This window comes from Misgurnus anguillicaudatus, chromosome 17, assembly GCF_027580225.2.
Source record: "Misgurnus anguillicaudatus chromosome 17, ASM2758022v2, whole genome shotgun sequence".
Taxonomy (NCBI): Eukaryota; Metazoa; Chordata; class Actinopteri; order Cypriniformes; family Cobitidae; genus Misgurnus; species Misgurnus anguillicaudatus.
The window spans coordinates 15,644,314-15,671,151 of NC_073353.2; the positions used below are offsets into that span (position 1 = coordinate 15,644,314).

Below are 26,838 nucleotides of genomic sequence, written 5' to 3' on the forward strand. Positions count from 1 at the left end.
TTTTTTAGGCCTACTTATGCCTAATATGGAAAGTAAATAAATACAAAAAAATTATTGTAAAAACTTAATTGGTAAAGAGTGACTAAAACACAATTTTTATCCAAAATTGTAACAATTAAATAAATCCTTGCACGTGTCGTAGACTCCCTAAATATTTTGTCATGTAAATACACAATGTGCTATACACAATTCTTACCGGTAAGGGGCACTGCGGCTTAAAAAAACAGAATCAGCTTCATCTCTACGGGTGTGCTGGGTCTGGAGGAACCAGCTGACCCTTTGTCAAGTCCAAACTAAAAGAACAGTTTGAGCAGAGCCTGTAACAATAAGTCTAGCACGCTCAAGAGAAAACGTGAGAAATCTGGTCGGGAGTGAACTCTGGTCCAAACCTATTCCCAGTCCGAACCCAAAGTGCCCCAGGGTCTCAGAGGGGAGCACGGCTCGGTCAGAAACGTTCACACTTAAGTCTCACAATGAGGTTTTAAATGAAATATATCAACGAGTTCATTTCAAGCTCAAGAAAAGAAAGAATGAATAGAGAAACTATAGACCCACAGAGAGAATGATTGTGACCCTGCCTGTGAAAATGAGCATTAAGCCTTACAATCTAATTCTGAGATAACGAGCATCAAAGTTTGATTTCAGCCATTCATTTCAATATAATTTCAATCTTTGACATGACCTTACTCAGCCAATATTAAAGATATAGAGATAATATTTTTACAGAATGTTCTTTACATTATGTAGGATGGTTTTAAAAAGTCATAAAAAGGCAATTAACAATTTTTTTAAAGAGGTCTGCTGCTGAAAGGCATTAAGAAAATGATCATCTCAGCAGTGCATTATCATGCATATAAAAAAATATGTGGTACTTCTCAGTTTGTTCAATCAATAACCTCCTGCTATGCTTAAGCACCTGCCACATCCAATTATGTGGGCTCCCCCTGAAAAGGGTTTCTAAGGACTAAAAGGAAAGTCTTAAATGTAAAACCCCTGCAATGTGCCTACAAGATCATTGCCTGGATCATCTATGTGCTAAAAATGCTGGGTTGTTTCAACACATGGTTGAGTAAAATACGGTCAAACCCAACCGTTGGTTTAGATTAAAATAGAAGATGCACATATTTGATCCAACAATGGGTTAAAACAACCCAGTTTAGGTTCATTTAAACCCAGCAGTTGAGTTTGTCCTTGTTTCACCCATTGAACCATAATTTTTTCAGTATTTTATTGCCATTCCTCTTTTATTATTTACTGATTTTGTTGCATTTTGTCAGTTCCATGATTAGCAGAACTTGATTAGCAATGAGATGCTGATGCATTGTGGGATGCCCAATCTGTGGGATGCAGTGAAATACTGCTATGTAATGGCTCCGTCTCCAGCAGGGGATGAGGTGGGGGTAGGGAGTCACAGGAAAAAAACCTCTTTGGACTGTTTGGACTGCCCTGCGTGTGAACATTTTTGCCCCTACATTCACAAAAGCTCCTAGAAAAAGGAAGGTGGGGGTGTCAATGGACTACTGGACACTGGCTGAAGAGATTGCATGACTGAACCATTTCAAACACCTTTCAGCTACACTTGCACACACACAACAGATCTCCAACAACAGCACCCATATGATGGGTTCACTGAAATGAACTCTATAACTCCACAAAAGATTCATGAATCAGCAGGCCTATGTTATTTTGTAGACAATAGATGGAAAATCAATGATATCTGCATCTGAGATCTGGAAGAAAGGAATGATGTTTTGATAAAGGACCAGTTTATCATGACTGTGAACAGCTTTGTTCTTATGAGTAACTGTCTTCATATACTTGCAAAGCAGTGTAGCATGATAAATCAATATTATATCGATAAATTACATCTTTACAGTCTAATATTCTTCACCATGCCAGGCGTTTTCCATACATAACAATCATATATTTCAATTAAATTTGTCAGCCCGAAGACTGTGTGTCATCTGTCACTTTTGATTCGTGTCCGTCGTGTGACGACTTGCCCCATCACACTGTGAACACCGCTAGGAGATGTGTGCAAGCCCATCCTGAACATGTTTTATTTCTCAGCCGAGTGCCAAGACAAAAATATTTTCATATTACTCCACATTTTTGTTCCCGCTGGGAAAAGAAACACATTTCTAATCACGCTTACGGTTGAAAGATTTTGTTTAATATTCTGACGATCACACTTTACATCATCCGAAAAGACATCAAACGATTGGGAAAAATGGTTGAACTCCACTTAAACTTTGACTTGAAATAAAACCCTCAGACATTTGGAGCGAGTGCAACTTTATTCGTTTGAGTTTCATACAGCCGTAACAACACAAGAGACTACATGGTGCATGTGGGAAAAACATCCAACCAGTAACAATCCGACAACATACAGCATAGCGTGCCAGCATACATCACTGTCCCCGTGTTCACAAACCGTACGTACTGCACTTCCACTTGACTAGATGTCACGCTATTAAAAAAGATAATTTTAAGGTCGCTATCCGTATAAAAGTATATTAATATTGGACCTACAGCGAGAAAGTTCTCTACTTCAATACATATCCTAAGTAGATATACAAAGCTGTTGATAAAACATTATCAATTTGCATTCAAGCGAGAAACGTTTGAATTCTTGTGTCGTTGCCAGGAGAGATTGCTGCTTTTACATTCCTGAGTACTGATCTACGATAGTAATCACAGGCCGTGAGCTTATTTCAGTTTAAAGATATGAGAACATGAAGGCCCACATGGCCCTAACCTATTCATAATGCTGGTAAAAGTGCTAAAGCATGTCAAGTTCATCGTGTATTTTCCTTAAAGCTGAAAATAATACCTTAACTACAACGTACTGTAGAAGAAAAAAATACAGGAACTCGTGCCTTCCAACAAAACAACTGCGAGGAACTCCACCCTGCGAACAAAGCACAAATGTGGAGGCTGTGCATGCACAAAACAAGGGAAATTCATGCAGACTTATCCTGTGCATGTACAACTCTACAACATTACAACAGCACTTGAGGCTTATTATTCTTGTAACTTAATGACACAACATTCAACAACTTCGATTAATTTGCTTTACAGTAAGTCGCCGTTTTCTGTTGTCTTTGACTCTCAACATAGGAACCTTTTTCTTTGGCCACGTCTACAAAAGCACTTGCGTGAGCTACGTAAAATGGCGACTTCTTACCACATACTAACTACTTGTCTGCTGCACTGAAATAATATCAAAAAAGGCCTGAAGGGTTAAAAATGGGGTCGTCAGCTCACATAATGACATTTAGACATTAAACTGGAAGGTTTCGGAAAAAACTGTGCTATTGAACAATCATGGAGACACGAAATTTCCCAGAATGCATTGTGGCATGCATGCATGACTGCATTGTGCTTTGACTTTGTATTTAATTGAATATTACAGGCAACATTACATTAATGTTTGAATACCTGAATAGTTATCTACCACTTTAAAAGGTAACGACTTTTCATTACATTTTTGCAGTGTACATTTGCCGTTCCCTCCTTTCAAACATTCCTCCAGCTAAATCTGCTTAATTATTGTGAGAGAGGTGAGAAAACATCTCATCTGTTCGCCTCTTCTCCCTCTCACACTTTGTTGGGTTTTAAGTTCAGAGTTTGGACCCATATGCATTTGAAAGGCAGCTATACAAACAAAAGAATCAGGTTTACCGGGTACTAATGGTGCCGCTCTCTCAGAGCATCAGAAGACATTAATCACAGATCTCTCGCTCTGGTTTGATTTTTTGTCTTTGCTCATAGACTGAGAACCGGTCCCTCCTGTTTCCCTGCTGATTTTGTCTTGACTCGGCTAAAAAGAGGCTGCCTGCCACCGTGACAATTATTTTGAGAAAACCGAATTCATTATACCAGGTCTTTCGGCCATTATGCCTATAATTTTAGAAATATTTCAGCCAAAAATGAATATTCTGCCATCATTTACTCCCCCTTAAGATGTTTAACATTCTTGTATCTCTTATAATGAAATTACAATGAATGAGGAGCTTTACAAATAATGGTAAGGCATCACTTTAATGTATCATAGTCAGTATGATTTGAGTGCTACATTTCTCTCATATGATAGCTTGTGAAAAACAACACAAAATTTACTTGGAATTGCTATAAAGTGATAATATTCAACTCCAGTGAGATGGTAATCATTATGACATTAAGTTAATTTCAAATTTGAGAATTGGATTGGTTTAGATTTAGGCAAAAAATATGTTTTAAAGTTTTTGTGTACAGTGTAAAAAGTGAAAGTTGGAGCCCATAAGGTGACATTGGAGTAAAAAATCGAGTGCGCACGTGAAACTAAACTTTATTTTATTTTTGCTCCATGGCCCCTTAGGGCCTCCGTAACTTTACCTACCTCAATTGGTAAAACTTTATTTTTAAAGTTTTGTCAACATGAATTTTTCACTTAAAGTGAGAAAATTTAAGGTGAAAAAACATTTTAAATTCCATTAATTGGTAACACCTAAAAATGTGTTAAAGTGAGAAAATTGAAGTAAAAAAAATATTTATTTTTTAGTTTACCAATTAAAGTACTTTTTTAAAGGAAAACACAACCATTTTTCAACATTTTACTACTGAAATTTAAACGAATTAAAACATACCTATCTTTATTCAGTGCGTGCACCCAATCCCCGCACAGGACGTCGTGAATGTGCCAGCATTCATTCCTTAGGATCCAAAAAGGATTGAATTTAGAAGCCACCAAACACTTCCATGTTTTTCCTATTTAAAGACTGTTACATGAGTAGTTACACGAGTAAGTATAGTGGCAAAAATAAAACGTGACGATTTTGTATGCGGATAAAAAATTAGAACTATGTTGTTTGGCGGAAGAGCTCTTAGTTTGCAGCACTTTGACCTCAGTGCCCAGTAACGTCATCACTCTTGACTTCTCTCCCTCTCGCTCAAACTTTCGTCACTATTACTGCGCCTGGTGTTAATATTACTGGTGGTTTCTAAATTCATCCCTGTTTGGATCCTAAGGAATTAATGGGGCCAGGCCAAATGCCAACACAGTCACAACGCACTGCACAAAGATTAAGTGCACGCACTGAAAAATATAGGGATGCATCAATTCGTCCAAGTTGAGGTAAGAACATAGTAAAATATTGAAAAATGGTGGTGTTTTCCTTTAAGCTAATCCAACTTTTACTTTTAACAGTGTAGCTTCTGAAAACTTGGAAGTTGGTGTGATTTTAAGTTGAAAAGTCCTCCTTTATTGTAACTAAATGGAAAAGTGCAACCAGACCTTTTTTATTAAAATGAAATGGGGGCGAGTAAACAATGATACGTTTTTTTCTATCTTCAGGTGAACTATTCTATTAAGACAGCATCATTTCTATTTAATGTTCTGCTGGTCCTAAAAAACACGTAGAAAATTTCTTGCAAAAGCGATCCACGGCAAACTATTATAAAATATACATCAGTGTCTCACAAAAATTCATCTAGGACCTATAAAGCCACCTCGGTACTGAAGAATTGAGAAAGCTAACATAGATCAGATTCCCGCTGTTTTATGCGAGTGTGCGTTCATAGTGATTTAACATTCTCAATCTCAGTCATGTCTACGAAAGGTATAAAAGCGAATATGTTAATCACAAACATACCTTTATCAAAAACCCAACCCCAAAATTGGCCTTCCTGTTCTTTAAGAACAAGCACAAACCTTAATAAAGCTGCATAGCAAAAGGCAACCATGTCATCTTCCGTCAAAAACAAGCAGACGTCACCCAAAAAAGCCTTTGTTACTAATAATCGCTTTGTTCTGTAAGAGTTATGAAAATGTGCAAAAGTTCGCTAGGACACTTGTTGAGGGGGCGTGTCTAACTCCGACAGACAGGAGGAGGGGGAGGAGCCTGAGGGTTGTTGGGAAAGCACGCAGGTTATCCAAGAAGCTCTCTGCTCAGGTTCTGGCGTGAGACGCCCGTTGCCTTGATTCTTGAGGTTGTTGAGCTCCTGTGTGGGCATCAGTGGTTTGGGAATGCTGACTAGGCAGAACGCCGAGCCGCTCTTGGGGATGAAATTGACCTTGTTCCTATCTGGGCACAGGAACTGAGGGATCTCCTGCGGAGGCCTGGCCCTGAACAGATGAAAACGAAGGAGGAGAGATAAGAAACAGCTGAAGGCACTGACTCAGCTTTGAAGTCGGTGTAAACGTTACGCTATCATCATTTCAAGGGCTCGAAAAAGAACACGACGAGTGCAAAGAGAGCAGATAAAATATTGGATTGTGAGAAACTGCACTCACTGTGTTTCTTCTGTGAAGACCTTGACTCGCTCACAGCCCTCAGGTGGCTCGCGTTTGAACATGTAGGTGTTGTTTGGCTTTGGGGAGGAGGCGTATTTGAGCTGGGGTGAGCCAGGGGCGAGATCTGTGGACATGGTACAAAACAATCGTTTTAATAATGACAGTACAACCTGTACAAGTGTATTATGTGCAACGGCATCTGTCAGTACTGCCCACAGAACTCAGAAGTGAAACGCCCATTATTACTTAAGTTCTGCGCATTCACGGGTCCTTACGTGTTCCTTTATCAAAGATGAGATGTATATTTAAAAAAAAAAAAAAACTTTAATTACTCCAGACATATATCAAAATTACCCCACGATTTACTCATCCTCAAGTAATCCGAGACACATATGTCCATCATCTTTCAGCCAAACACATTTGGAGTTATTGTAGTAAATGTCCTTGCTCTTAAAAGCTTTATAATGGAAGAAAATAAGGGCCAGGGAACAGTTTCTGACTTTAAACCCCAATAAAGTGCATTCATCCTTCACAGAAGTAATCCACATGGCTCCAAGGGGTTAATAAAGGTCTCTGCAGCTGATGCAATTTTGTAAGAAAAATATCCTAATTTGAAACTTTATAAACTAGAATAATTAGCTTTGTGTTCATCTGAAAGATGATAGACATAAAGGGAGGAAAATAAGTATTTGAACACCCTGCTATTTTGCAAGTTCCCCACTTAGAAATCATGGAGGGGTCCGAAACTGTCATCGCAGGTGCACGTCCACTGTGAGAGACACAATCTAAAAAAAACCCCAGAAACCACAATGTATGATTTTTTTACTATTTATTTGTGTGATATAGCTCAGGGGTGGGCATCGAGGGCCACAGTCCTGCAGAGTTTAGCTTCAACCTTAATCAAACACACCTGAATGTCATTTCCAAACAGTCCTGAAGACTTCAATTAGATTTTTCAGCTGTGTTTGATTAGGGTTGGAGCTAAACTATGCAGGGACACCGGCCCTCAGGACCAGGAGTTGCCCACCCCTGATATAGCTGCAAATAAGTTTTTAAACACCTGATAAAGTCAATGTTAATATTTGGTACAGTAGCCTTTGACTGGCTAGGCCACGCCAAAACCTTGATATGTTTCTTACAGAGCCACTCCTTCGTAATCCTGGCTGTGTGCTTCGGGTCATTGTCATGTTGGAAGACACAGCCTCGACCCATCTTCAATGCTCTTAATGAGGGAAGGAGGTTGTTCCACAAAATCTCGCAATACATGGCCTCGGTCATCCTCTCCTTAATACAGTGCAGTCGCCCTGTCCCATGTGCAGAAAAACACCCCCAAAGCATGATGCTACCACCCCATGCTTCACAATAGGGATGGTGTTCTTGGAATGGTACTCATCATTCTTCTTCCTCCAAACAAGTTTAGTGGAATTATGACCAAAAAGTTCTATTTTGGTCTCATCTGACCACATGACTTTCTCCCATGACTCCTCGGGATCATCCAAATGGTCATTGGCAAACTTAAGACGGGCCTGGACATGTGTTGGTTTAAGCAGGGGAACTTTCCGTGCCATGCATGATTTCAAACCATGACGTCTTTGTGTATTACTATCAGTAACCTTGGAAACGGTGGTCCCAGCTCTTTTCAGGTCATTGACCAGCTCTTCCAGTGTAGTTCTGGGCTGATTTCTCACCTTTCTTAGGATCATTGACACCCCAGTCCGAGGGAGATTGACAGTCATGTTTAGCTTCTTCCATTTTCTAATGGTTGCTCCAACAGTAGACCTTTTTTCACCAAGCTGCTTGGCAATTTCCCCGTAGCCCTTTCCAGCCTTGTTGAGGTGTACAATTTTGTCTCTAGTGTCTTTGGACAGCTCTTTGGTCTTGGCCATGTTAGTAGTTGGATGCTTACTGATTGTATGGGGTGGACAGGTGTCTTTATGCAGCTAACGACCTCAAACAGGTGCATCTAATTTAGGATAATAAATGGAGTGGAGGTGGACATTTTAAACAGGTCTTTGAGAGTCAGAATTCTAGCTAATAGACAGGTGCTCGAATACTTATTTGCAGCTGTATCATACAAATAAATAGTTTTAAAAAATCATATATTGTGATTTCTGGATTTTTTTTGTTGATTATGTCTCTCACAGTGGACATGCACCTATGATGACAATTTTAGACCCCTTCATGATTTCTAAGTGGGAGAACTTGCAAAATAGCAGGGTGTTCAAATACTTATTTTCCTCACTGTATGTATGTCAAATTGCTTGAGGGTGAGTACATAATAAAGTCATTTAAATATTTGGCTGGAGTATCACTTCAAATTGCAAGGAAAACCATAAGTGGAGCATCTTAACCACCCAGACACAGCAAGATTAGCTCAACCAATGGCATGATGTTGAGGCAGAACTTTCTTTTTGTCTAACTAATGAAAGGCAGAAGAAGTGTTTAAGAAAAACAAGCCTGAATACAAAATGTTATTAGTGGCAAAGACAATGGGCACTAAATTGAAGTGAAGTGAAACACTTTTATCCTCTCGATAAGCAAACAAAGTGATCAAAGCATGAGAGGTGTAAACTCAATGCTATGTGTACAGCCCTGAGTGTGTTTGTGTGTAGGATCTGTTGTGTCTGCGCTGTACCTTTTTCATGGCCATCAGTCAACGTTTCGTCCTCGTTGGGAGATGGACTATCGCTGCAGGGCTCGATGGGAACATTCAGGAAAGTGGGTGAGATGGACTGAGAACGGCTGCTGCTGTTGCTGTGGTTACTGCCCGCCGTGGTGCCCAGGGGTGTCTGTGTGTCAATGCTGCGTGAGCTGGCGCTGCGCTGGCAGAGGGGAGGAGGGGCGCGATGCCCATCTGGGGCCTCATGAGGCTGGGACAAAAGAACAGGGATCAAAGATTATATACATTGGATGATAGTTCTTAGTGGCGTAGTACTTGGATTTAAAAATATATCATGCGGAGATGAGCTACGTCCTACGTCGGAAACGCACTCTCTCCGGAAGCTAGTTATTTTAGTTTGTAAAGTTTTTAATATTTTTCTTAGAAAATCGCATTGATTGCTCTCAGAAGGTCTTTGTTAACCCCCTGGAACCGTGTGGGTTACTTCTCTGAAGATTAGATGCACTTTTTTAAAGCACCATTTACCACCATTATAAAGCTTGAAAAGCCCCATTTTATAATAAAAAACAGATTGTGTTCTTTTGAAAAAACATCATATATATATATATACATTGAGGATGGCTCGAGGGTGAGTAAATCATGGGGCAATTTTCATTTTTGGGTGAACTATCCCTTTAAGAAATATGTTTGTGGCCTACTCCCACTTGGTTTGATATTTTGTTATATAATATAAACCATTCATATGATTCAAGTGTCAAAATGCTTTCTGTGGCCGCTGTTCAGTAAATTTTCTCTGAGGACACTTAAAGGAATAGTCTACTCATTTTCAATATTAAAATATGTTATTACCTTAACTAAGAACTGCTGATTCATCCCTCTATCATCTGTGTGTGTGCACATAAGCGCTGGAGCGCGCTGCGACGCTTCGATAGCATTTAGCTTAGCCCCATTCATTCAATGCTGCCATTTAGAGATAAAGTTAGAAGTGACAAAACACATCAATGTTTTTCCTATTTAAGACGAGTAGTTATACGAGCAAGTTTGGTGGTACAAAATAAAACGTAGCACTTTTCTAAGCGGATTTAAAAGAGTAACTATATTTTATGGCGTAATAGCACTTTTGGGAGTACTTCGACTCGCCTGAAAAGTCCGCTCCCCTTCTCACTCTCATAATGGGAGAGGGAGGGTGTTACTGCGCCGAGTCCAAGTACTCCCAAAAGTGCTATTACGCCATAAAATATAGTTCCTCTTTTAAATCCGCTTAGAAAAGCGCTATGTTTTATTTTGTACCACCAAACTTGCTCGTATAACTACTCGTCTTAAATAGGAAAAACGTTGATGTGTTTGGTCACTTCTAACTTTATCTCTAAATGGTACCATTGAATGAATGGGGCTAAGCTAAATGCTATCGTAGCGTCGCAGCGCGCTCCAGCGCTTACGTGCACACACACAGATGATAGAGGGATGATTCAACAGTTCTTAGTTAAGGTAATAACATATTTTAATATTGAAAATGAGTAGACTATTCCTTTAACTTAAGCAACAGTGGTTTTGCAAAATCACACTGTGGTTTCTTACAATGAACTGTTCTTCTCTGTCGTCTACATCTCGGATAATGATGCGTTCGATCTCCTGATTCAGCCCCTCCACGCTGTTACGGAAACGAGACACAGAAGACTTGGAGATGGGAATTGAGATTAGGACCGTCTTTGGAATAGGAGCCTGGAACAGAAGAGAATAATGGGTGTGATTATTTATTAATAAATAGTATTGATAACAGTAAATAACATCTGTTACCTAGTGCTTTATCTAGTTGTTTCAACACTTGGGGGCGGTTTCCCAGACAGGGATTAGACTTGTCCTAGACTAAAATAAATGTAAGAGCTGTCCAAATTGTAAACAACTTGCACTGACCTATCTTAAAATACATCAGTGCCGTTTGTTTTGCCTCAAAATGCATACAAGTAATGTTTTTAGTAAGGCATGTTGGTTAAAACTAGTTATATTTCCTAATTAAACTAAGGCCTAGTCCTGTCTTAAGCTACTCCCTGTCTGGGAAACCACCCCATAGAGTGCCGCAGGGATGACACATTTTTGTAGGCCAACCAGGAAGTTAGCAGAACTCTGGTTCCACAGTCAAAAAGGCCATTCAGTTTTTCCATAGACTTTTGGATTATCGCAAAACAATATAAGCTCTGTGTTTAACAAAAGTTAAAGACACTTAAACGTCTTAATGCGTTTACTTGAAATAAAAAGCTAACCTTAGGTTACAAGCGAACTATACCACAGTCTCTCGGCCTCAACGTCATCACCACCAAGTTTCGGACAGCTCTTTTAAACTTTATTAAGCACATTTAAAAACATGTTCCCTGATAAAGAAATACTCTGTGGATGGATCTTTGTTGAGAATTGTGCCCATGTTGCGTTCTTAATGCGTGATGATGTTTAAAGTCCCGACAAATAGTCCCATGTAGCAACTTGTTAGCAACCACCCTTTTAAGACACTTTAAAGCTTTAAAAAGTCAGGAGTGAGGATATTACTGGTGTGTTTTGTGAATAAAATGTGAAAATATCTTGGCCTCATGTTAACCCAAGATCTTATTAAAGCAAAAAAACCTGACTTTGAGACATTGGAACCTGAAGTGCTCAAATGCTAACTCGCTTCTGTGTTTTGCCTACAAAAAGTCATCACTGCGGCACCATATGAGCTATGGTGCTCATGTGGGAAGGACAGGTTTGAGTCAGGCTCAAATCATGTTTCCATCCAATTCCACTTATTTTCTACTATACTAAAAATAAATGTGGGTAGCTAGCAGTTTCAGAAATGAATTTTTTATTAAGTGGCAAAGTTGTGCTCTGGAGCTGCTCGGGGGAATTTTGACCTTTATGAGAGGATACGTTTCTATGTACATTTGTGCTGTGTCTACCTTTTGTAAAATACAGAAAAGTAATAAAATAAAAACGAGTGCTCACGCTGTTACCCATTAAATAACATTGGAATATTACGAAAAATTACAAAACTAGGCCTACAAGAAAATATCAGTAAATAAGCTATACTGAATAGAAAAAAGTAGAAAAAGGACATATATTAAAGAAAAAACATTGATTCTTTTAGTAGCATTTTTGCTCTTAAGCCCCCATTCATTTCTAACTCAGGTGTGGTATCAACATGCACAGTTTAGTGGTTGCAATGATAGATCAACAGATAAAAAAATGACAGGCATGTGCTTTATCTTTGCAGCAACAGCATCTCAGCTGAATCAATCCTGAAAATCTCATCACCCTGCCAATGGACCCCTTAGCTTCCATATGAGTCTATAGTCTACATATTTTCAGACCCTGATAGATTTCTGACTCTGCCCTGTGATTGGCTGTGGCGCAGACCACACAACTACACCAGTACACTCAAAACATAAAGACAACAAAGGTGACTAGCAACAATCACACATATGAAATCACATCCTTACTGTGTTCAATCCACATTCACTTTTACACCGCGTGACAACTATGCATTGGAGCAGTGTTTTTCAAACTGTGGATCAGGACCAAGGCTTTGAACCGGTTTACGAAACGAAAACTAGAAACTTTTCATGTTTTGCAATGAACAGAAACGAAACCAGAAACTTTCCATAAATATATGTTCCGGAACAAAAACGTTTATTGAAAATAATGGTAACCGGTTAATAATACCATTATTTTTTCCGTTCTTTGACAAGATTTCTGTGCAATATGACGGTCGTCGTTGACTCATCGGAGAAATGAGAAGCTTGCCACCAGCAAGTCTCAAGCCCAAGTCTCTAATGCTCAATCATAAGAGGTCAATATCTACCAAGTATCTCAAGATGTTTGTTTTTTTAATACTAGTTAGTGGTGTAACGGATTGCAGGTGATCCTTGATCCGTACAGATCACGACCCACGGTTCGGCTCATATGCAATTCGCGGATTAATACGCAAATTTAAATAGGGTGAAAGTTGATCATTTGCATGTGTTTCAAAGGCTTGCAAATGTCAACACTTAAGAGATTTTAAACAATTTAACCACAAAAAGGCGCTAAAGTGAACAATTTTCGATGCGCACAGATGCATATGCGGTTGAATGTGTCCGGACCAACTCCAATCAAACGTGATTATCCCTATGCCCTTCAAAGATCAGAACTCTACTGTGCTAATGTGTCTCATACTGTAGTCCATTAAAATACATTTGGTGAATAAAGCACTGAAAAACAACGTAATTTTCACTTTATGTGGAGAGACTGTTTATGCTGCATCTTCTTCCCGAAGTGACGTTTGGAATTCGTCCTCTGTCTGTGTGTGTACGCGTGTTTAAGTGCACTCAACAAATGTAGGCATGTCAGAATTACAGTTATGCCACTTACATGTAGCCTTTTTTAATGTTTGATGACAAGATAGAGACTTAAGGAAAATTATGTAGACTAATAATTTAATGTCCTAATGATCAGCCTACTTATTAGTATGTCCCATGGCTGACATGGAACGTTATTAACCGGTTCGGGAACTTAATTTTTTTGTTCTAACCGTTTCAGGAACATGAACTTAAGGGTTGAACCGAAAACCGGAAACGTTAAAATACTGTTTCTGTTCAGAACGAACCAATTGGGGAAAAAATGGTTTAAAGCCCTGGTCAGGACCCACTTGTGGGTCGCACAGTGGGATAAGGTGGGTAGCGCAAAGTCCATTGGCTGTAGCACTGAATGACACAAAAAACTGTTTAGTCCAGCTAATGACAAGCAATAACAATTATTTTGATATGATAGTGTATGTATAAAGTATTATAAACATACATTTCTTTAATAAAATGACAAGAAAAATAAAAAACTACTTTTGTTAGAGAGAAAAATGTGCGTTATTTCTATTTAAAATATGTTGATGGGTCTCGGGATAGATTATACCCATTTAAACGGGTCACGAAATGAAACGTTTGGGAACCCCTGCATTAGAGATTACAAATTCATCACATTTCCTAAAAGCTTACACCTAGTCATCTCAAGAAAAGGTGTTTTTTGTCTTTCTCACTTCTTCTGCTCCAATCAGTTCTCATCTCTTCCTGACCTGTATCCCATCATCTTTTGTGCCTTTCTTCTCCCAAGACCTCAAGTGATTTAAGTGGTGAGGTGAATCTCTCTCCTTTATAATCTCTGCTTCCTCTCTCTCAAGTTTCCTCTGCGTTTCAAAATTCTACCTCCTTTTTTAAAACATGGACCACCGCTGTCCCTGTCGGGCCCTCCCCCTTCGAGCAAACAATGTGAGAACATTAGCAGAGCTGTGCGGCCCTGCGGTGGCCCTCGCTCGAAGCACGCCAGATCTGCTTCATTAGCATGTAAATAGAGCGGCCCACGCTGTAAACTCACATGCACCATCACTCTCCTCACTGATCTAAGCGTGCATGTGCACGTTTAATCGAACATCATACCGCTCGGACATAAAAGTCCTGTGGTCTCCTTTCTTCTGGGCGGTTTGGTTGTTTATATGCTCATCAAAGCGCACCGAATATAAAACAACAGAGAGAAACCTCCTGACCCAAGAGGTCACCTCGAAACAATACGCCAGGTTAAGTGATTTTGTCTTTTTCCTAGCAACTTCCTAGCGAGGGGTTGCTGGGAAACAAATATTTGTTTACTTATCAGATTTCCAGTGGCGTGCTGTGACGTTAACAGAAATAATATATGACCCGACCGTGATGGAGGAGGACAAGTGGTGCTTTCAAACCCTCGGGTCATTCCCACAGTGTCAGCGGCATCATTCCCACACTGATAGGCGTCATTTTTAGATAGAGGAAACATGGATCAGCACTTTGTGGGGTCTTTAGAGACCGCACAGGAGAGTTAACAAGCCCATCCTTACCGCTTGATCACAGATGGTAATCCTGTATAGCCTCAGAAGTAAATGCATTAAACACAATGAGTGGATTAAACGTTATAGTTTGTCATACTATAAAAATATATAAAAAATAACAGAATTTTCTATTCTGTGTATACTGCGTTATGTAATAAGTGGGCGTGGCTTACGCCCATTCAATGTTCCTGCACGTTAAACCGACAAGCTGTGGGGTGGACATGTAAGACTAGTCTAAACGAAAACCGTCCACAAGTTCTTCAAAACTGATTATAACTGTTAAGTCAGTCAAATAAAAATGTAGCTGTTGTGACTCCTGCATTTTTAAAGAAAACAAGTATGTCAAATGAATAGACTAGAATTATAGGGGTAGGCATGAATGCATATAAAACCAAATAAATAAACCCATCTTACGGGAATGTGATGTCTGTGGGTTAAAAAAACATCTAGTTCCATAATTACGAGAAACGTTGTGTCCATGGACACTGAATTCTTAGTAAAACAGTTACTGAAAGTCTTCCTGACAGCACGTAAAAGTCTTTCTTTACTGGTATGAAGGTTTGTATTGGTTACCACAGTCTGCCCTTAAAACAAGAGGTTAGAAAGAAGAATCTCTTTGAAAGGTCTCCAGGCCTTGATAGCTATACTGGGCACTTTCACGTCAGCTTGTCCCTGACCACTGCGGCCTTTATAAAAACAAGAGATTCATGGGGCTGTAGTTGTTGACCGGTGCTTAACTAAAGGTTTGTGGGCATGACCCCTGCAAAGCCCAAATGCAAAGTCTCTCAAGTACAAATGATGCACGGACATCTTTTCTGTCTCCCTGGATTCATGGCACATTCAGGTTTTTAAAAACGCCCTTAATTCTAGGCAGTACCTCAACAAACGATCCAACTAAATCTGAGAACCATCTATTGTTATCCTCACTATTCGGATAAAAGGTTAGAAAAACACAAGCCACAAATCATCAGAAAACACGATTCATGTGAAGTCCTGCCAATGAATTAATCTACCACCCATTCAAAAACATTAAAAACCACTATAAGGGGAAAACTAAAATCTTCTGCAACCCACCCTCCGACTGTTATTAGCTAAAGCCTAGAATAATAGCACAGTCCGGGTCAGGATTATGAATTATGTTACTTGGCAGAAGAAATGTTTAACTTGATAATAAATATGACTAAATGTAACCGTTAACTGAGCTTTGATGAGTATTGATGCTGCTTATGTTATGAAAATGGTTACAAAGAAAATACATTTTATCTAAAAACATGCAAATGATGGTACCGTATCTAACTGACAAACCAAAAACATGCACTTACAATTTCCATTTTAAGTGCATAACATCAGCAAACTGTGTCTAATTTGTAAAATCTGATCAAACTAATGTTAAACAGACCAGAATGCTTCATCATTCCCTTGTAACGCTCCAGGGATGGCACAAACAATCCTCATTTCTGACACTAGTGGGCGCCGTAGACTCCACACAGAGAATGGCAAGAATGCAGGGAAAGACGCGCCGAACCCTTCAGTCACGCAAAAACATGAGAGCATCTGAGCACAGAAACCAGCCAAAAAGTGTTAATTATTGATCATCGTTCACAGCACATGACAGACAGGAAGAGCAGAGGCGATAGAGGACAAAGCCAGGAGGTGCATGCGTGTAAAAAGTCTCGGTTAGGGTCCTTTATCAATGGCCTTTACCCTGTAATCCATCACACATGAACGTCAAACACAAACATCATTGAAATCTAGGAAATATCTGGGTTTGCCAATATTCAAGACTTGACTAGCAACCCAAAAGCACAGTGTTCAGATTTGACATATTTCTGTAGTACGACAAGTGCTCGCTAGCTGGATCAATTCTGTTATTGGCCCATGCTATATATATTATATTTTGCATAACATATGAGTTTATGCTGTGTCTAATTATTATGAATATATAAACACATACATATATATGCTTTTAAGAATTTTTTTATTTATATATCTGTTTTTTTATAAATAATATAGAATATACAAACATATAAATAAATATATATACACACACACATGCAAATGTTTCTTTAATACATACACGAATGCGTGTGTATTTATATATACATAATAATTACACACAGTACAAACTCATATGTTATGCAAAAATTTACTTTTATTTTGTATGAGATTAATCTATGCCCAGCACTAATAAATATCTAACTTTATAATAATATTTAATTTATAATAAATAAGTAAATAATATATATATTAAGGACTAAAGATATGAATCAAGGGTGTAATATAATTTAAAATCCCTATAAAACTTTATATCTTTTAGTAACTTTGAGATCATCTATAGACAGTTTTAGCAGCTACAACATAAACAAACAGCGTTTGTGGTAGTGCTGCCTCACGATTTGTCGTGACTAATCATTTGCAGAATAAAAGTTTTTGTTAACATAATATACAGTATATGGGTGTACTGTGTACAAGAATTATGTATAAATACACACACACACACACGCACGCACAGAAATAAAAAACATTTGCACGTGTATATACATGTTTATATTTATATAATTTAAATTATAAATAAATATAAGTATTTATTATATAAATACACTTTTTTACTTTAAATACACACACATACAAGTATAATTTATATATACATAATTATTATACACAGTACACACACATATATTATGTAAACAAAAACTTTTATTCTGCAAACGGTTAGTCGCGACTAATCGTGATGCAGCACTAGTTTGTGGACTAAACGCAAGACTTCCACATAAAATCAATAACAACAGAGTCAATCTGCAGTAGTTTATTTCTGATAACAAGGAAAAAAAGACAATTAATTTATCTTCGTTCATATATCATATCTAACGCATATCAACTATTACAATGAGCTAACATTACTGTGTAAAATTTATGTCTACAATTTTAGCTACAGGTCCTTAAATTCATCTCTGGCTGCCAAACCTGTCCACACAGTTGTGATCTGTGCTCCTCGTCTCCCTTCGTCTTTAGCAAAACAAAACATTTTAGTTCAGGCACGTAACCGCGACAAGGTACGTGCGTCCGATGAAACCGTCTATATGCCAGTGTATGATGCAAAGTTGACAATAAAACATTTTAGCTTTATTTCGTACTCACTACAAAACATATTAAGTTGGACTTCCATCACTCAGACTTTTATTTTCATTTGTCAGATTAAATACATCTACTCAGATCTGTGTTCAGGTGTTTCAGTCCTTTAAACTGCTATAAAAACAGAAGTCTTTCCTCTGATGTCTCCCCTTTTCTTCTAAAGGAGCCTCTGACCTTCTGGCCGGTTCAGTCATAAAGGTCTTCAAATGCAACTTTCATTCCCAGTCTTTTCTTATTCCCTCTCTCAAGGGCTTTTATTTTCTGAAAGAATGCCATTTTCATGACTGCCACTTCATCTTTAGCTACTTTCCATTGACATAATGGGGAGAACACCCCCACGTATACCCGACGACTCGGCCCTTAAACAACACACACACACACACACACACACACACACACACACACACACACACACACACACACACACACACACACACACACACACACACACACACACACACACACACACACACACACACACATCCACGCAGCCCTCCCCCTCCAAACAGAGGTCACGCTGTGTGTGTTCTTTAACAAAGTGTTTTTACATCGATGTGCCAAGACAAAAAGGAAGTAGATGACAGAAAGAGAGAAAAATGGATGTGAATGATCAAATTCTGTGGTTAATCTTAATCAAGACTTTGGTTAAACGCACACAGAAGTTCACATGATGCTCCTCTAGCTTACTTGGTAGAGCATTGTGTAAGCAGTGCAAAGGTCATGGGTTTGATCTGAAGGGACACACATATTGATATTAAAAAATGTATAGCTTTAATGCACTATAAGTCACTTTGGATAGAGGCATCTGCTAAATGCATAAATGTAAATGATGCATTTTTATCCTGCGATATGCAAAATTACATCTCTTCAGAAAGGACTGTCGAAGTTGACTCTCGAGTAATTGGTTTAAGGAAAGAAAAATGAACATTAATTCATGATCAAACACAGCTGGAGCCCAATGTGGTCTTCTTGGGATACTTTTTGAAGGTGAACTATGCTCCATCTTGGAAGATGCAATGCCCAAATATATGCAGTCTGCACATGCATGAACGGAAGGGTTGAATACTAAAAAAACTACTAAAAAAATTTTTATGAATAAACTTAAAAGGGATAGTTCACCCAAAAATGACTCCCTCTAATGCTGCGTTCACACCAGCCGCGGTAGAGGCGTCAAACGCGAGTGATTTCAATGTTAAGTCAATGTGAAGACGCGTTGAGGTCTGGAGGTCTGGAGGTCTGGCGGCGCGAATGAGGCGTTTAGCGGAAAACGCGCAAGTTTAAAAATTTGAACTTTGGCAGAAAAACACGCTACGTTAACCAATCAGAAGCTTGCTTTAGTAATGACATGATTAAAGGAAGCGAGCGGAGTCGCAGAAACCCCTCCCATGACACAAATTTCCGCGTGAATGTCTCTCTGACTAGAATTTCACGTGCGGCTTTCACGCGTGAATGAAGCGAGTAAACTCAAAATGTTCAAGTGGCAAACTAGACGCGGTAGACGTGAATTTGACGCCTCAACATAACGGCTGGTGTGAACCCAGAGTTATGTTGTTACAAACCTGTGTTAATCTTTGTTCTGATAAACACGATTATAATAATGTAATTATAATAATACCGCCCCTTAATCTGCACTATCCAACCACGGCACTGCCATTTAGTGCAGAGATCAGCTTATTTGCATTTTAAAGGACAAATCCAAAAACTGCTAATTTTTGCTCACACCTAAAGTGGCAGTTTTAACTTGCTATAATAACCGGCCGAGAAACATCACAAGCACTCAAGCCTGAGGCGTACAAACATGCCCCCTCACCTCACGTCCAAATAAATGCAGGCTTGTTATAATCACCAGGCCTGGGCATACACAACTGCCTGCCACTTTCTCTTCGGTTTGAAACTCCACCTCAGCTGCTTCAAATTACAGCTAATACACAGCAGAGAAAAGCCCCTGAATAAATAAACACTCAGAAGACAAATTCACAAGAATTCGGAGGCTGTGGGATACGATATGGACTCGCGATACTCTATTCAATCAATGTTTCGAACATCAGCCAGAGGAGATTGCGAGTGTGTGTTTGTGTAGGAGGCAAATTATCACATGGTTCCTTTAATGGCAAATTACCACTTCCATATGTTTTCTCATACTTAGGCAGTGCTGTGAAACCCTCAGTGAGGCGGAGCATAAAGAGAGAAATATTTTGGTCATAAAAACTGCAACCAAGATCTTCTCAAACACACAATAACTCTTTTCTCTCCATCTCAAGAGTTACACTTACAAGTTACACAGAGTATGGCTATGCTCAGCCAGCATACTAATCTAATTTGCAACAGAATGGGGTGATAGGGTAAGCTACAGCACCCATAAAATACTGTTTAAAAAAATGCATTTGACAAAATTGTATCTAGTGCAACTTAGACTTAGTCTTCAACTTTTTTTAGGCCAAGGATGGGTAGAGAGGAGGAGCAAGAACCCCAGTACATGTATTAAGTTAAAAGTGGATTTACATGATGGTGATGTTACAAAAGTTGTTATAACTTATAAAATGAAGTTGACTTTTATCAACTATATTTTATAAGTTGTAGCAACTCATCCCTTGTCAAGATAAATAATAGTAAGTTGACATGACTTGTAAATCTGAGGCAGCAAAGATTTTTTAACAGTTTATTATTAGTCGGTCCTGTTTAGCTGACCATATCACTCCCATATTAAAAAATTACATTGGCTTCCGGTTAAGTACCGTATTGAGTTTTAAATACTCCTATTGGAGTATAGGTATTGGACCTGGAAAGTTCTTAAAAGGTCCTTGAATTCAAAGACTAAATGTGGGGTCACATTTTAAGTGAGAGCAAGGTTACATTGTGTTACCTTTTAAGATTGTTACAGTTCCCTTTCGAGGGAAATTGTGCTGCGTCACTGTAGTGACACTTTGAGGGCGCCTCCAAGGGTACGTGCGTCTGAATGTGTATATCAAATTCAACCAATGGTGAGGCTTAACGACAAAGACAGGGTGACGTGGGAGCCAGGAAGTATATCGCTATCTGAAATATTGCCAAAGACGGAGTTACAGGGACGCAGGAAGTATGGCAAGGAAGACGCAGCGTCTCGTTTCCTTCTCAGGGAACAACAGTTACATACATAAACCGAGACGTTTTCATGTGTCAAACACAACTATGCAAAAAATAATTTTCGTATGAATCAACATTCGCATACAGAAGATATAAACTTTTAAAGCGAACAGTTTAGCACGTGTGCTTAAAAAGTCTAGAATTTTTATGATATTATCCTACACTACACAGGTGTAAGGGGCAAAAATATGGCCCCATCCATCCGTTTGGCCCAACGACGGAATCCAAACGAAGGGTAATAGCGCGTTCGGTCTTTTCCGGCGCTTGCAAGTGACGTTTTGGCATTTATGCAATTTTGTATTATTATCTGACTCCAAGATAATGTTAATATTAATCGGATTGATAATTACTTTTAACAGTTGCAGAATTTGGGTGGATGTTTGGTTATTCTGGTTTAGCCCTACTTGTTATTGCATCCGTTCATTCGGCTACTCATGTCGCTTTGGACTCACGCACCGGCCGTTTATTAATATTTAATAATCATGCGGGCCCACGATCACAACCGAATCAGGCTTGGTCGCTGCTAGAGGTTTGACCATATGTTCAGAAGGCCGCCTTTTATGCGTGCTCATCTCTGAACATACTTTATTTAGTCCCCATAGAGGTGCAACTTAATTATTACAATATTTATTTCTAACCAGAGGCTCACGATCACTATCATAAAACAAACTGACCGTCTTCTCCAATGATAGCTTTGTATAATCGTGCCATAATTTAATATGCAACTTAGATAGATTAATATTGAAATAACCAGAGGCTGAGGCTCATCTGATTTAGAGTGGTCAGACAACATTTACTTGTTACTCTAAACAGGAAATTAGCCTCCACGCATCTAATTTAACTTAAACTAGCGCCAAGTGCTAGTCGGATCTCCAAAATCCTCCGCTGATGTACTACTATGCCATCTAGTCTGGGATTTTGTTCCGGAACTAGCCTGATTTTCAGACGTTGCGGAAACAAGGATACATCGGAATTTACTAATCATGCCAATAACTTTCGTAGCCGCAGAATAAATCCAAACATAACAATTTATTAACCAGGTAGGTAAAACATAATTCAGAAGCCAATTTACATTCCAATTCAAATACGAAAATAAACAAAAACCATTGCATACCTGGTAAGGAGATGGAGATCTGGTTACAGATTCCTCAAAATAAAATGAAAATACATGACGCTATATCAAAGATACAGCATCATGGGGGTGCATTTCTAGATATTGAAAGTCCCGCCTAAATCTACTACACATCTCCTTAAATAACCAGAGAACAAAGCATATAGGAATTTGGTACTGATTGGTTGTTGTAGAACCAAGGGCTGTCTTTAATCTGTATACAGTGGGTGATTGGCTTATGCTTGGAATGGGAGGTGTCTATTAACATTGAATGAAGTTTCACATATACTTTAACATTGTATTCTGTTGTTATATGGGTGAGACCATTGTAACCACTTGCAATGAGATATTTCAATGAAAAACAAATAAGATACAGATTTTAGATTCTTTGTGCATGTAGCATTTCATATACAGTTTGCTTTGAGACAATAAGAATACAAATGTATGACACCCTAAAGGTGTGTCTTTGAAACCCAAATGTTTCTCAGTGGGAAGTCCACTGTGAATCGTAGAGAGTTGCTTTCCCAAGCACTCACTTTGCCCCCATGCAGTATCCTTTGGGGAGGTGCTATATTTATTCAGGAAATTGTCTTACACAGGGAATAATATGGATTTTTTTTCCAGAAAACTTAAAATAGATTCAAGTTCTTTCAATGACCTGTATCTATCTACGTATATTTTCAAAAACTTCCTAGGGCCTTACATTTTTTTCCCCCACATTCAAAAACCTTTAAGGATTTCAAGGACCCGTAGGAACCCTGTAAGCACTCAATAATCTTGCACCTTCTTACTTAACTGATTTTATCCACCACTATATTCCATCTCGTGTGACGTGTGTCAAGATCTGCTAATACCCTTGCAGTTGTCCCTCCCTGGCTTCATACAATGTCTCTGGCGTCTCAGCTTTAGCTACGCACCTCCTAACCTGAGGAAAATGCTGCAATTACAACCAAACATTTTTTGACCAATTCTTTGATCAGAATGCCATAATTTAAGACAGTTGTATACTTTTAAAAACAGATAGTAGCCAATAAACAGTATATACAGTACACACAGCAGCATTAATGCAAGTATATTTCACTGGAAACACAAGTTACATCTAAAAGTGTACTGAATTGATCTCAAATCAGTATTCTTGTCCAGTTCGGTGCAAGCAGTGAACAGTTCGATGTTTTGTGGAACAGCGGGGCCGATTCAGAGTACAGTTTAGAGGATTAAATACAAAAGATGAACACAGTGAGACGACAGATGGTGCTTGAGCCCGCCACATGCACTTTAAAAAAAAAAAGGCCCAGCCGCACAACGGGCCCCTAGAACACACATCCAGCAGGCTGGACAGAGTGTGGCCTTTAATTGACTGGCTGGCAGCTATAGTACAGTAAAGACCAGGCGTGCGGCACATTCACCACATGCTGGACTAATTCATGGGCAAACACAAAACAGAGCGCGAGAGTGAGAAAAAGACGGACAGAGGGAGGGGGCGAGGGGGGGTGAAACCGAGTAAGAGAGGCAGACACGGCCGAGCGAGAGGCCGCCGTAATTTATGCACTGTTTCTGTCTTTATGAAGAGAGTCCTTTCACTGTGAAACAGCCTCTAAGCTTGCACCTGGTCCTGCCAATTAGGAGCAGTGTGTAAGAACCACCACACGCACCACAACACGCTTTCATACGCTGGCATGCACTTACACACACTTTTAAAATGAGAGGGAGTGAACTACGCAAAACTACGCAAAAATTCTGGAAGAAATGATGAATGAGATTTCAGCTAACAAGATTTTCGGCCAAAAACTGTTGTTGTTGTACAGTAGACTTACGTTTACGTTAGCAAATTATATATTGAACTACACAAATGTATATAATTGTGCTGTTTTTATGTCTATATAGTTTTAGTATATTTTTAAATATGAAACCACATTTAAAGGAATAGTTCATGCAAAAATTTTATTTCTCTTATTTCTCTCTTCTTAAATGGAAGCAAACATGGCGAAGCCCCGAAAAGGAAATACATCAATCACTTAAGTGAATTAATAAATGTAGAAAAAGCAATACGTTTATGAGAGAAATCCATATTTTGAGCTTATTTTGCAATCGATATGTCATGCATTTATGGAAATATACAGGTGTCATCAGTGCGACAAGTTTAAATATGGCGGCACATTGATAGTGAAAGTCGAATTTCATTGGTTCTTGCGTGTTTTGGTACGAAACACATATGACACCATATCTTACGTTTGGCATGACATGCGGGTGCGTAAACTGAGAACATTTCCATAAATTTCATATATGAACTATTCATTTAATCATTGTTGAAGACCATGTTGTAGTAAAGGATTAATGTTTCCAGTATTATTGGTTTTGGCTATTCATTTAACTGTATTACTAGAAAGACTCTACCCCTCTTTCTCTACCAGTAAAATAGAGGAACTGTCCCTAAAACAATAGTGTTACTCTTGGTAACGGTTAACACAACACTTCTCTCCACTACTGTGTCTGCTGGGTTCAAAGCAGGTGAAAAGGAGCTCACCTGTGATTGGCTGATAGCAGCATGGTTGCCATTGAAGGGAGATTTGCGGTCCTTGTCGCGATGGTGACGGCTACTGTGTTTACTGCGCTGGAGCTGCTGTCTCAACTTTACAATCTGAAACACACAGGCAAGACAGAAAGAAAGAAAGGGAGGCATAATCAGGACAGAGAATCTTATCCACCGTCTTAAACAGAGCTGAAATTACAGAATCACAAATACGCTCAAAGTTTGTCCGATAAAGGTGGCTTTTTTGGTTAGTGCTGCATAATTCAGCACACAGGGTCTTCATGGTCTGCGTCTTATGACATGCTTTCAAAAACTGAAACAGTATGCATTATACATTAATACTAATTTAAATATTTTATAAAAAAAAACAGACATATTTAACAGCCTAAGGCAGAGAAAGGTTGGGATCAGTCATCTGGCATTAAACTTGGCTAAAAATTGGTTGATAGTGGCTCCAAGTAAAGTCCCTACTGAGTTGTTAGCACAATCTGTTGTGTAGCCTCCAGCCACAGGAACACAGAAGCATTTCTAAGCATAATGCATCTATGGGGGATTGTAATTGTGGTGCAAGGTTTGTTTGGGTGAACCCTGTTTGTGAAGGTACATAATGTGGTGCCTGGACTGGAGAATTTAGCTTAGTTTCAAAACCAAGTGAGACACGTCACTGACTATTGTCTACACAGGCAGCTGCCTTTTACACAATAGTCTTGAACGTGAACATTGTCCTGGATCTTAGGACAAGCAGGGTGCACTAAACATGTCTTTACACTGTTGAGTGTATGGGATTTAGGGCCCACCCTTTATAATTCAAGTCTAAGGGCCCATGAATTCTGGCTGGGGCCCTTAATCACAACACATAACATACTGTAAGTTATATCAAATTATAAACTACTTTTAAGTTTATCAGTCTACATGTATTATCAATATTATATTTTATCCATCTGTACATCCAAATATCTAAGTATCCATCCATCCATCTGTCCATCCATCTGTCTGTCTGTCGGTCCGCCTGTCCATCCATCCAAGTATCTGTCTGTCTGTCCGTTCGTCCAAGTATTCATCCATCCATCCAAGTATCCATCTGTCTGTCCAACCATACATCCATCCATCGATCCAAGTATCTAAGTATCTATCCATTCATCAATCTATCCATCCATCCATCCGAAAAACCGTCCAACCAACCAACCATCCATCCAAGTATCTATTCATCCATCGTAGTATCCATCCATCCATCCAAGTATCTACGTTTCTATCCATCCATCCAAGTATCTATCCATCCATCCATCCATGCATCAAAGTATACATCCATCTGCCTGTCCGACCATCCATCCATCTATACATCTGTCCAACCATCCATCTGTACATCCAAATATCTAAGTATCCATCCATCCATCTGTCCATCCAAGTATCCATCTGTCTGTCTGTCCGTCCGCCTGTCCATCCATCCAAGTATCTGTCTGTCTGTCCGTTCGTCCAAGTATTCATCCATCCATCCAAGTATCCATCTGTCTGTCCAACCATACATCCATCCATCGATCCAAGTATCTAAGTATCTATCCATTCATCAATCTATCCATCCATCCATCCGAAAAACCGTCCAACCAACCAACCATCCATCCAAGTATCTATTCATCCATCGTAGTATCCATTCATCCATCCAAGTATCTACGTTTCTATCCATCCATCCAAGTATCTATCCATCCATCCATCCATGCATCAAAGTATACATCCATCTGCCTGTCCGACCATCCATCCATCTATACATCTGTCCAACCATCCATCTGTACATCCAAATATCTAAGTATCCATCCATCCATCTGTCCATCCAAGTATCCATCTGTCTGTCTGTCCGTCCGCCTGTCCATCCATCCAAGTATCTGTCTGTCTGTCCGTTCGTCCAAGTATTCATCCATCCATCCAAGTATCCATCTGTCTGTCCAACCATACATCCATCCATCGATCCAAGTATCTAAGTATCTATCCATTCATCAATCTATCCATCCATCCATCCGAAAAACCGTCCAACCAACCAACCATCCATCCAAGTATCTATTCATCCATCGTAGTATCCATCCATCCATCCAAGTATCTATGTTTCTATCCATCCATCCAAGTATCTATCCATCCATCCATCCATGCATCAAAGTATACATCCATCTGCCTGTCAGACCATCCATCCATCTACACATCTGTC

At 39.1% G+C, this 26,838-nt stretch overlaps 1 protein-coding gene across 1 annotated transcript in view; it reads right to left on the minus strand.

Moving 5' to 3' along the window:
• Positions 1–2,278: 2,278 nt before the first annotated feature.
• fam117bb (family with sequence similarity 117 member Bb) overlaps positions 2,279–26,838 on the minus strand; it is a 59,338-nt gene continuing 34,778 nt past the window's right edge. Inside the window, exons 4-8 of the mRNA XM_055215366.2 lie at positions 24,639–24,752; positions 10,473–10,616; positions 8,910–9,144; positions 6,275–6,398; positions 2,279–6,106 (exon numbers count right to left, since the gene is read on the minus strand). Of these exons, the coding sequence (XP_055071341.2) occupies positions 5,824–6,106; positions 6,275–6,398; positions 8,910–9,144; positions 10,473–10,616; positions 24,639–24,752 (900 nt within the window). The 3' untranslated portion in view covers positions 2,279–5,823. The remainder of the gene's footprint in view (positions 6,107–6,274; positions 6,399–8,909; positions 9,145–10,472; positions 10,617–24,638; positions 24,753–26,838) is intronic.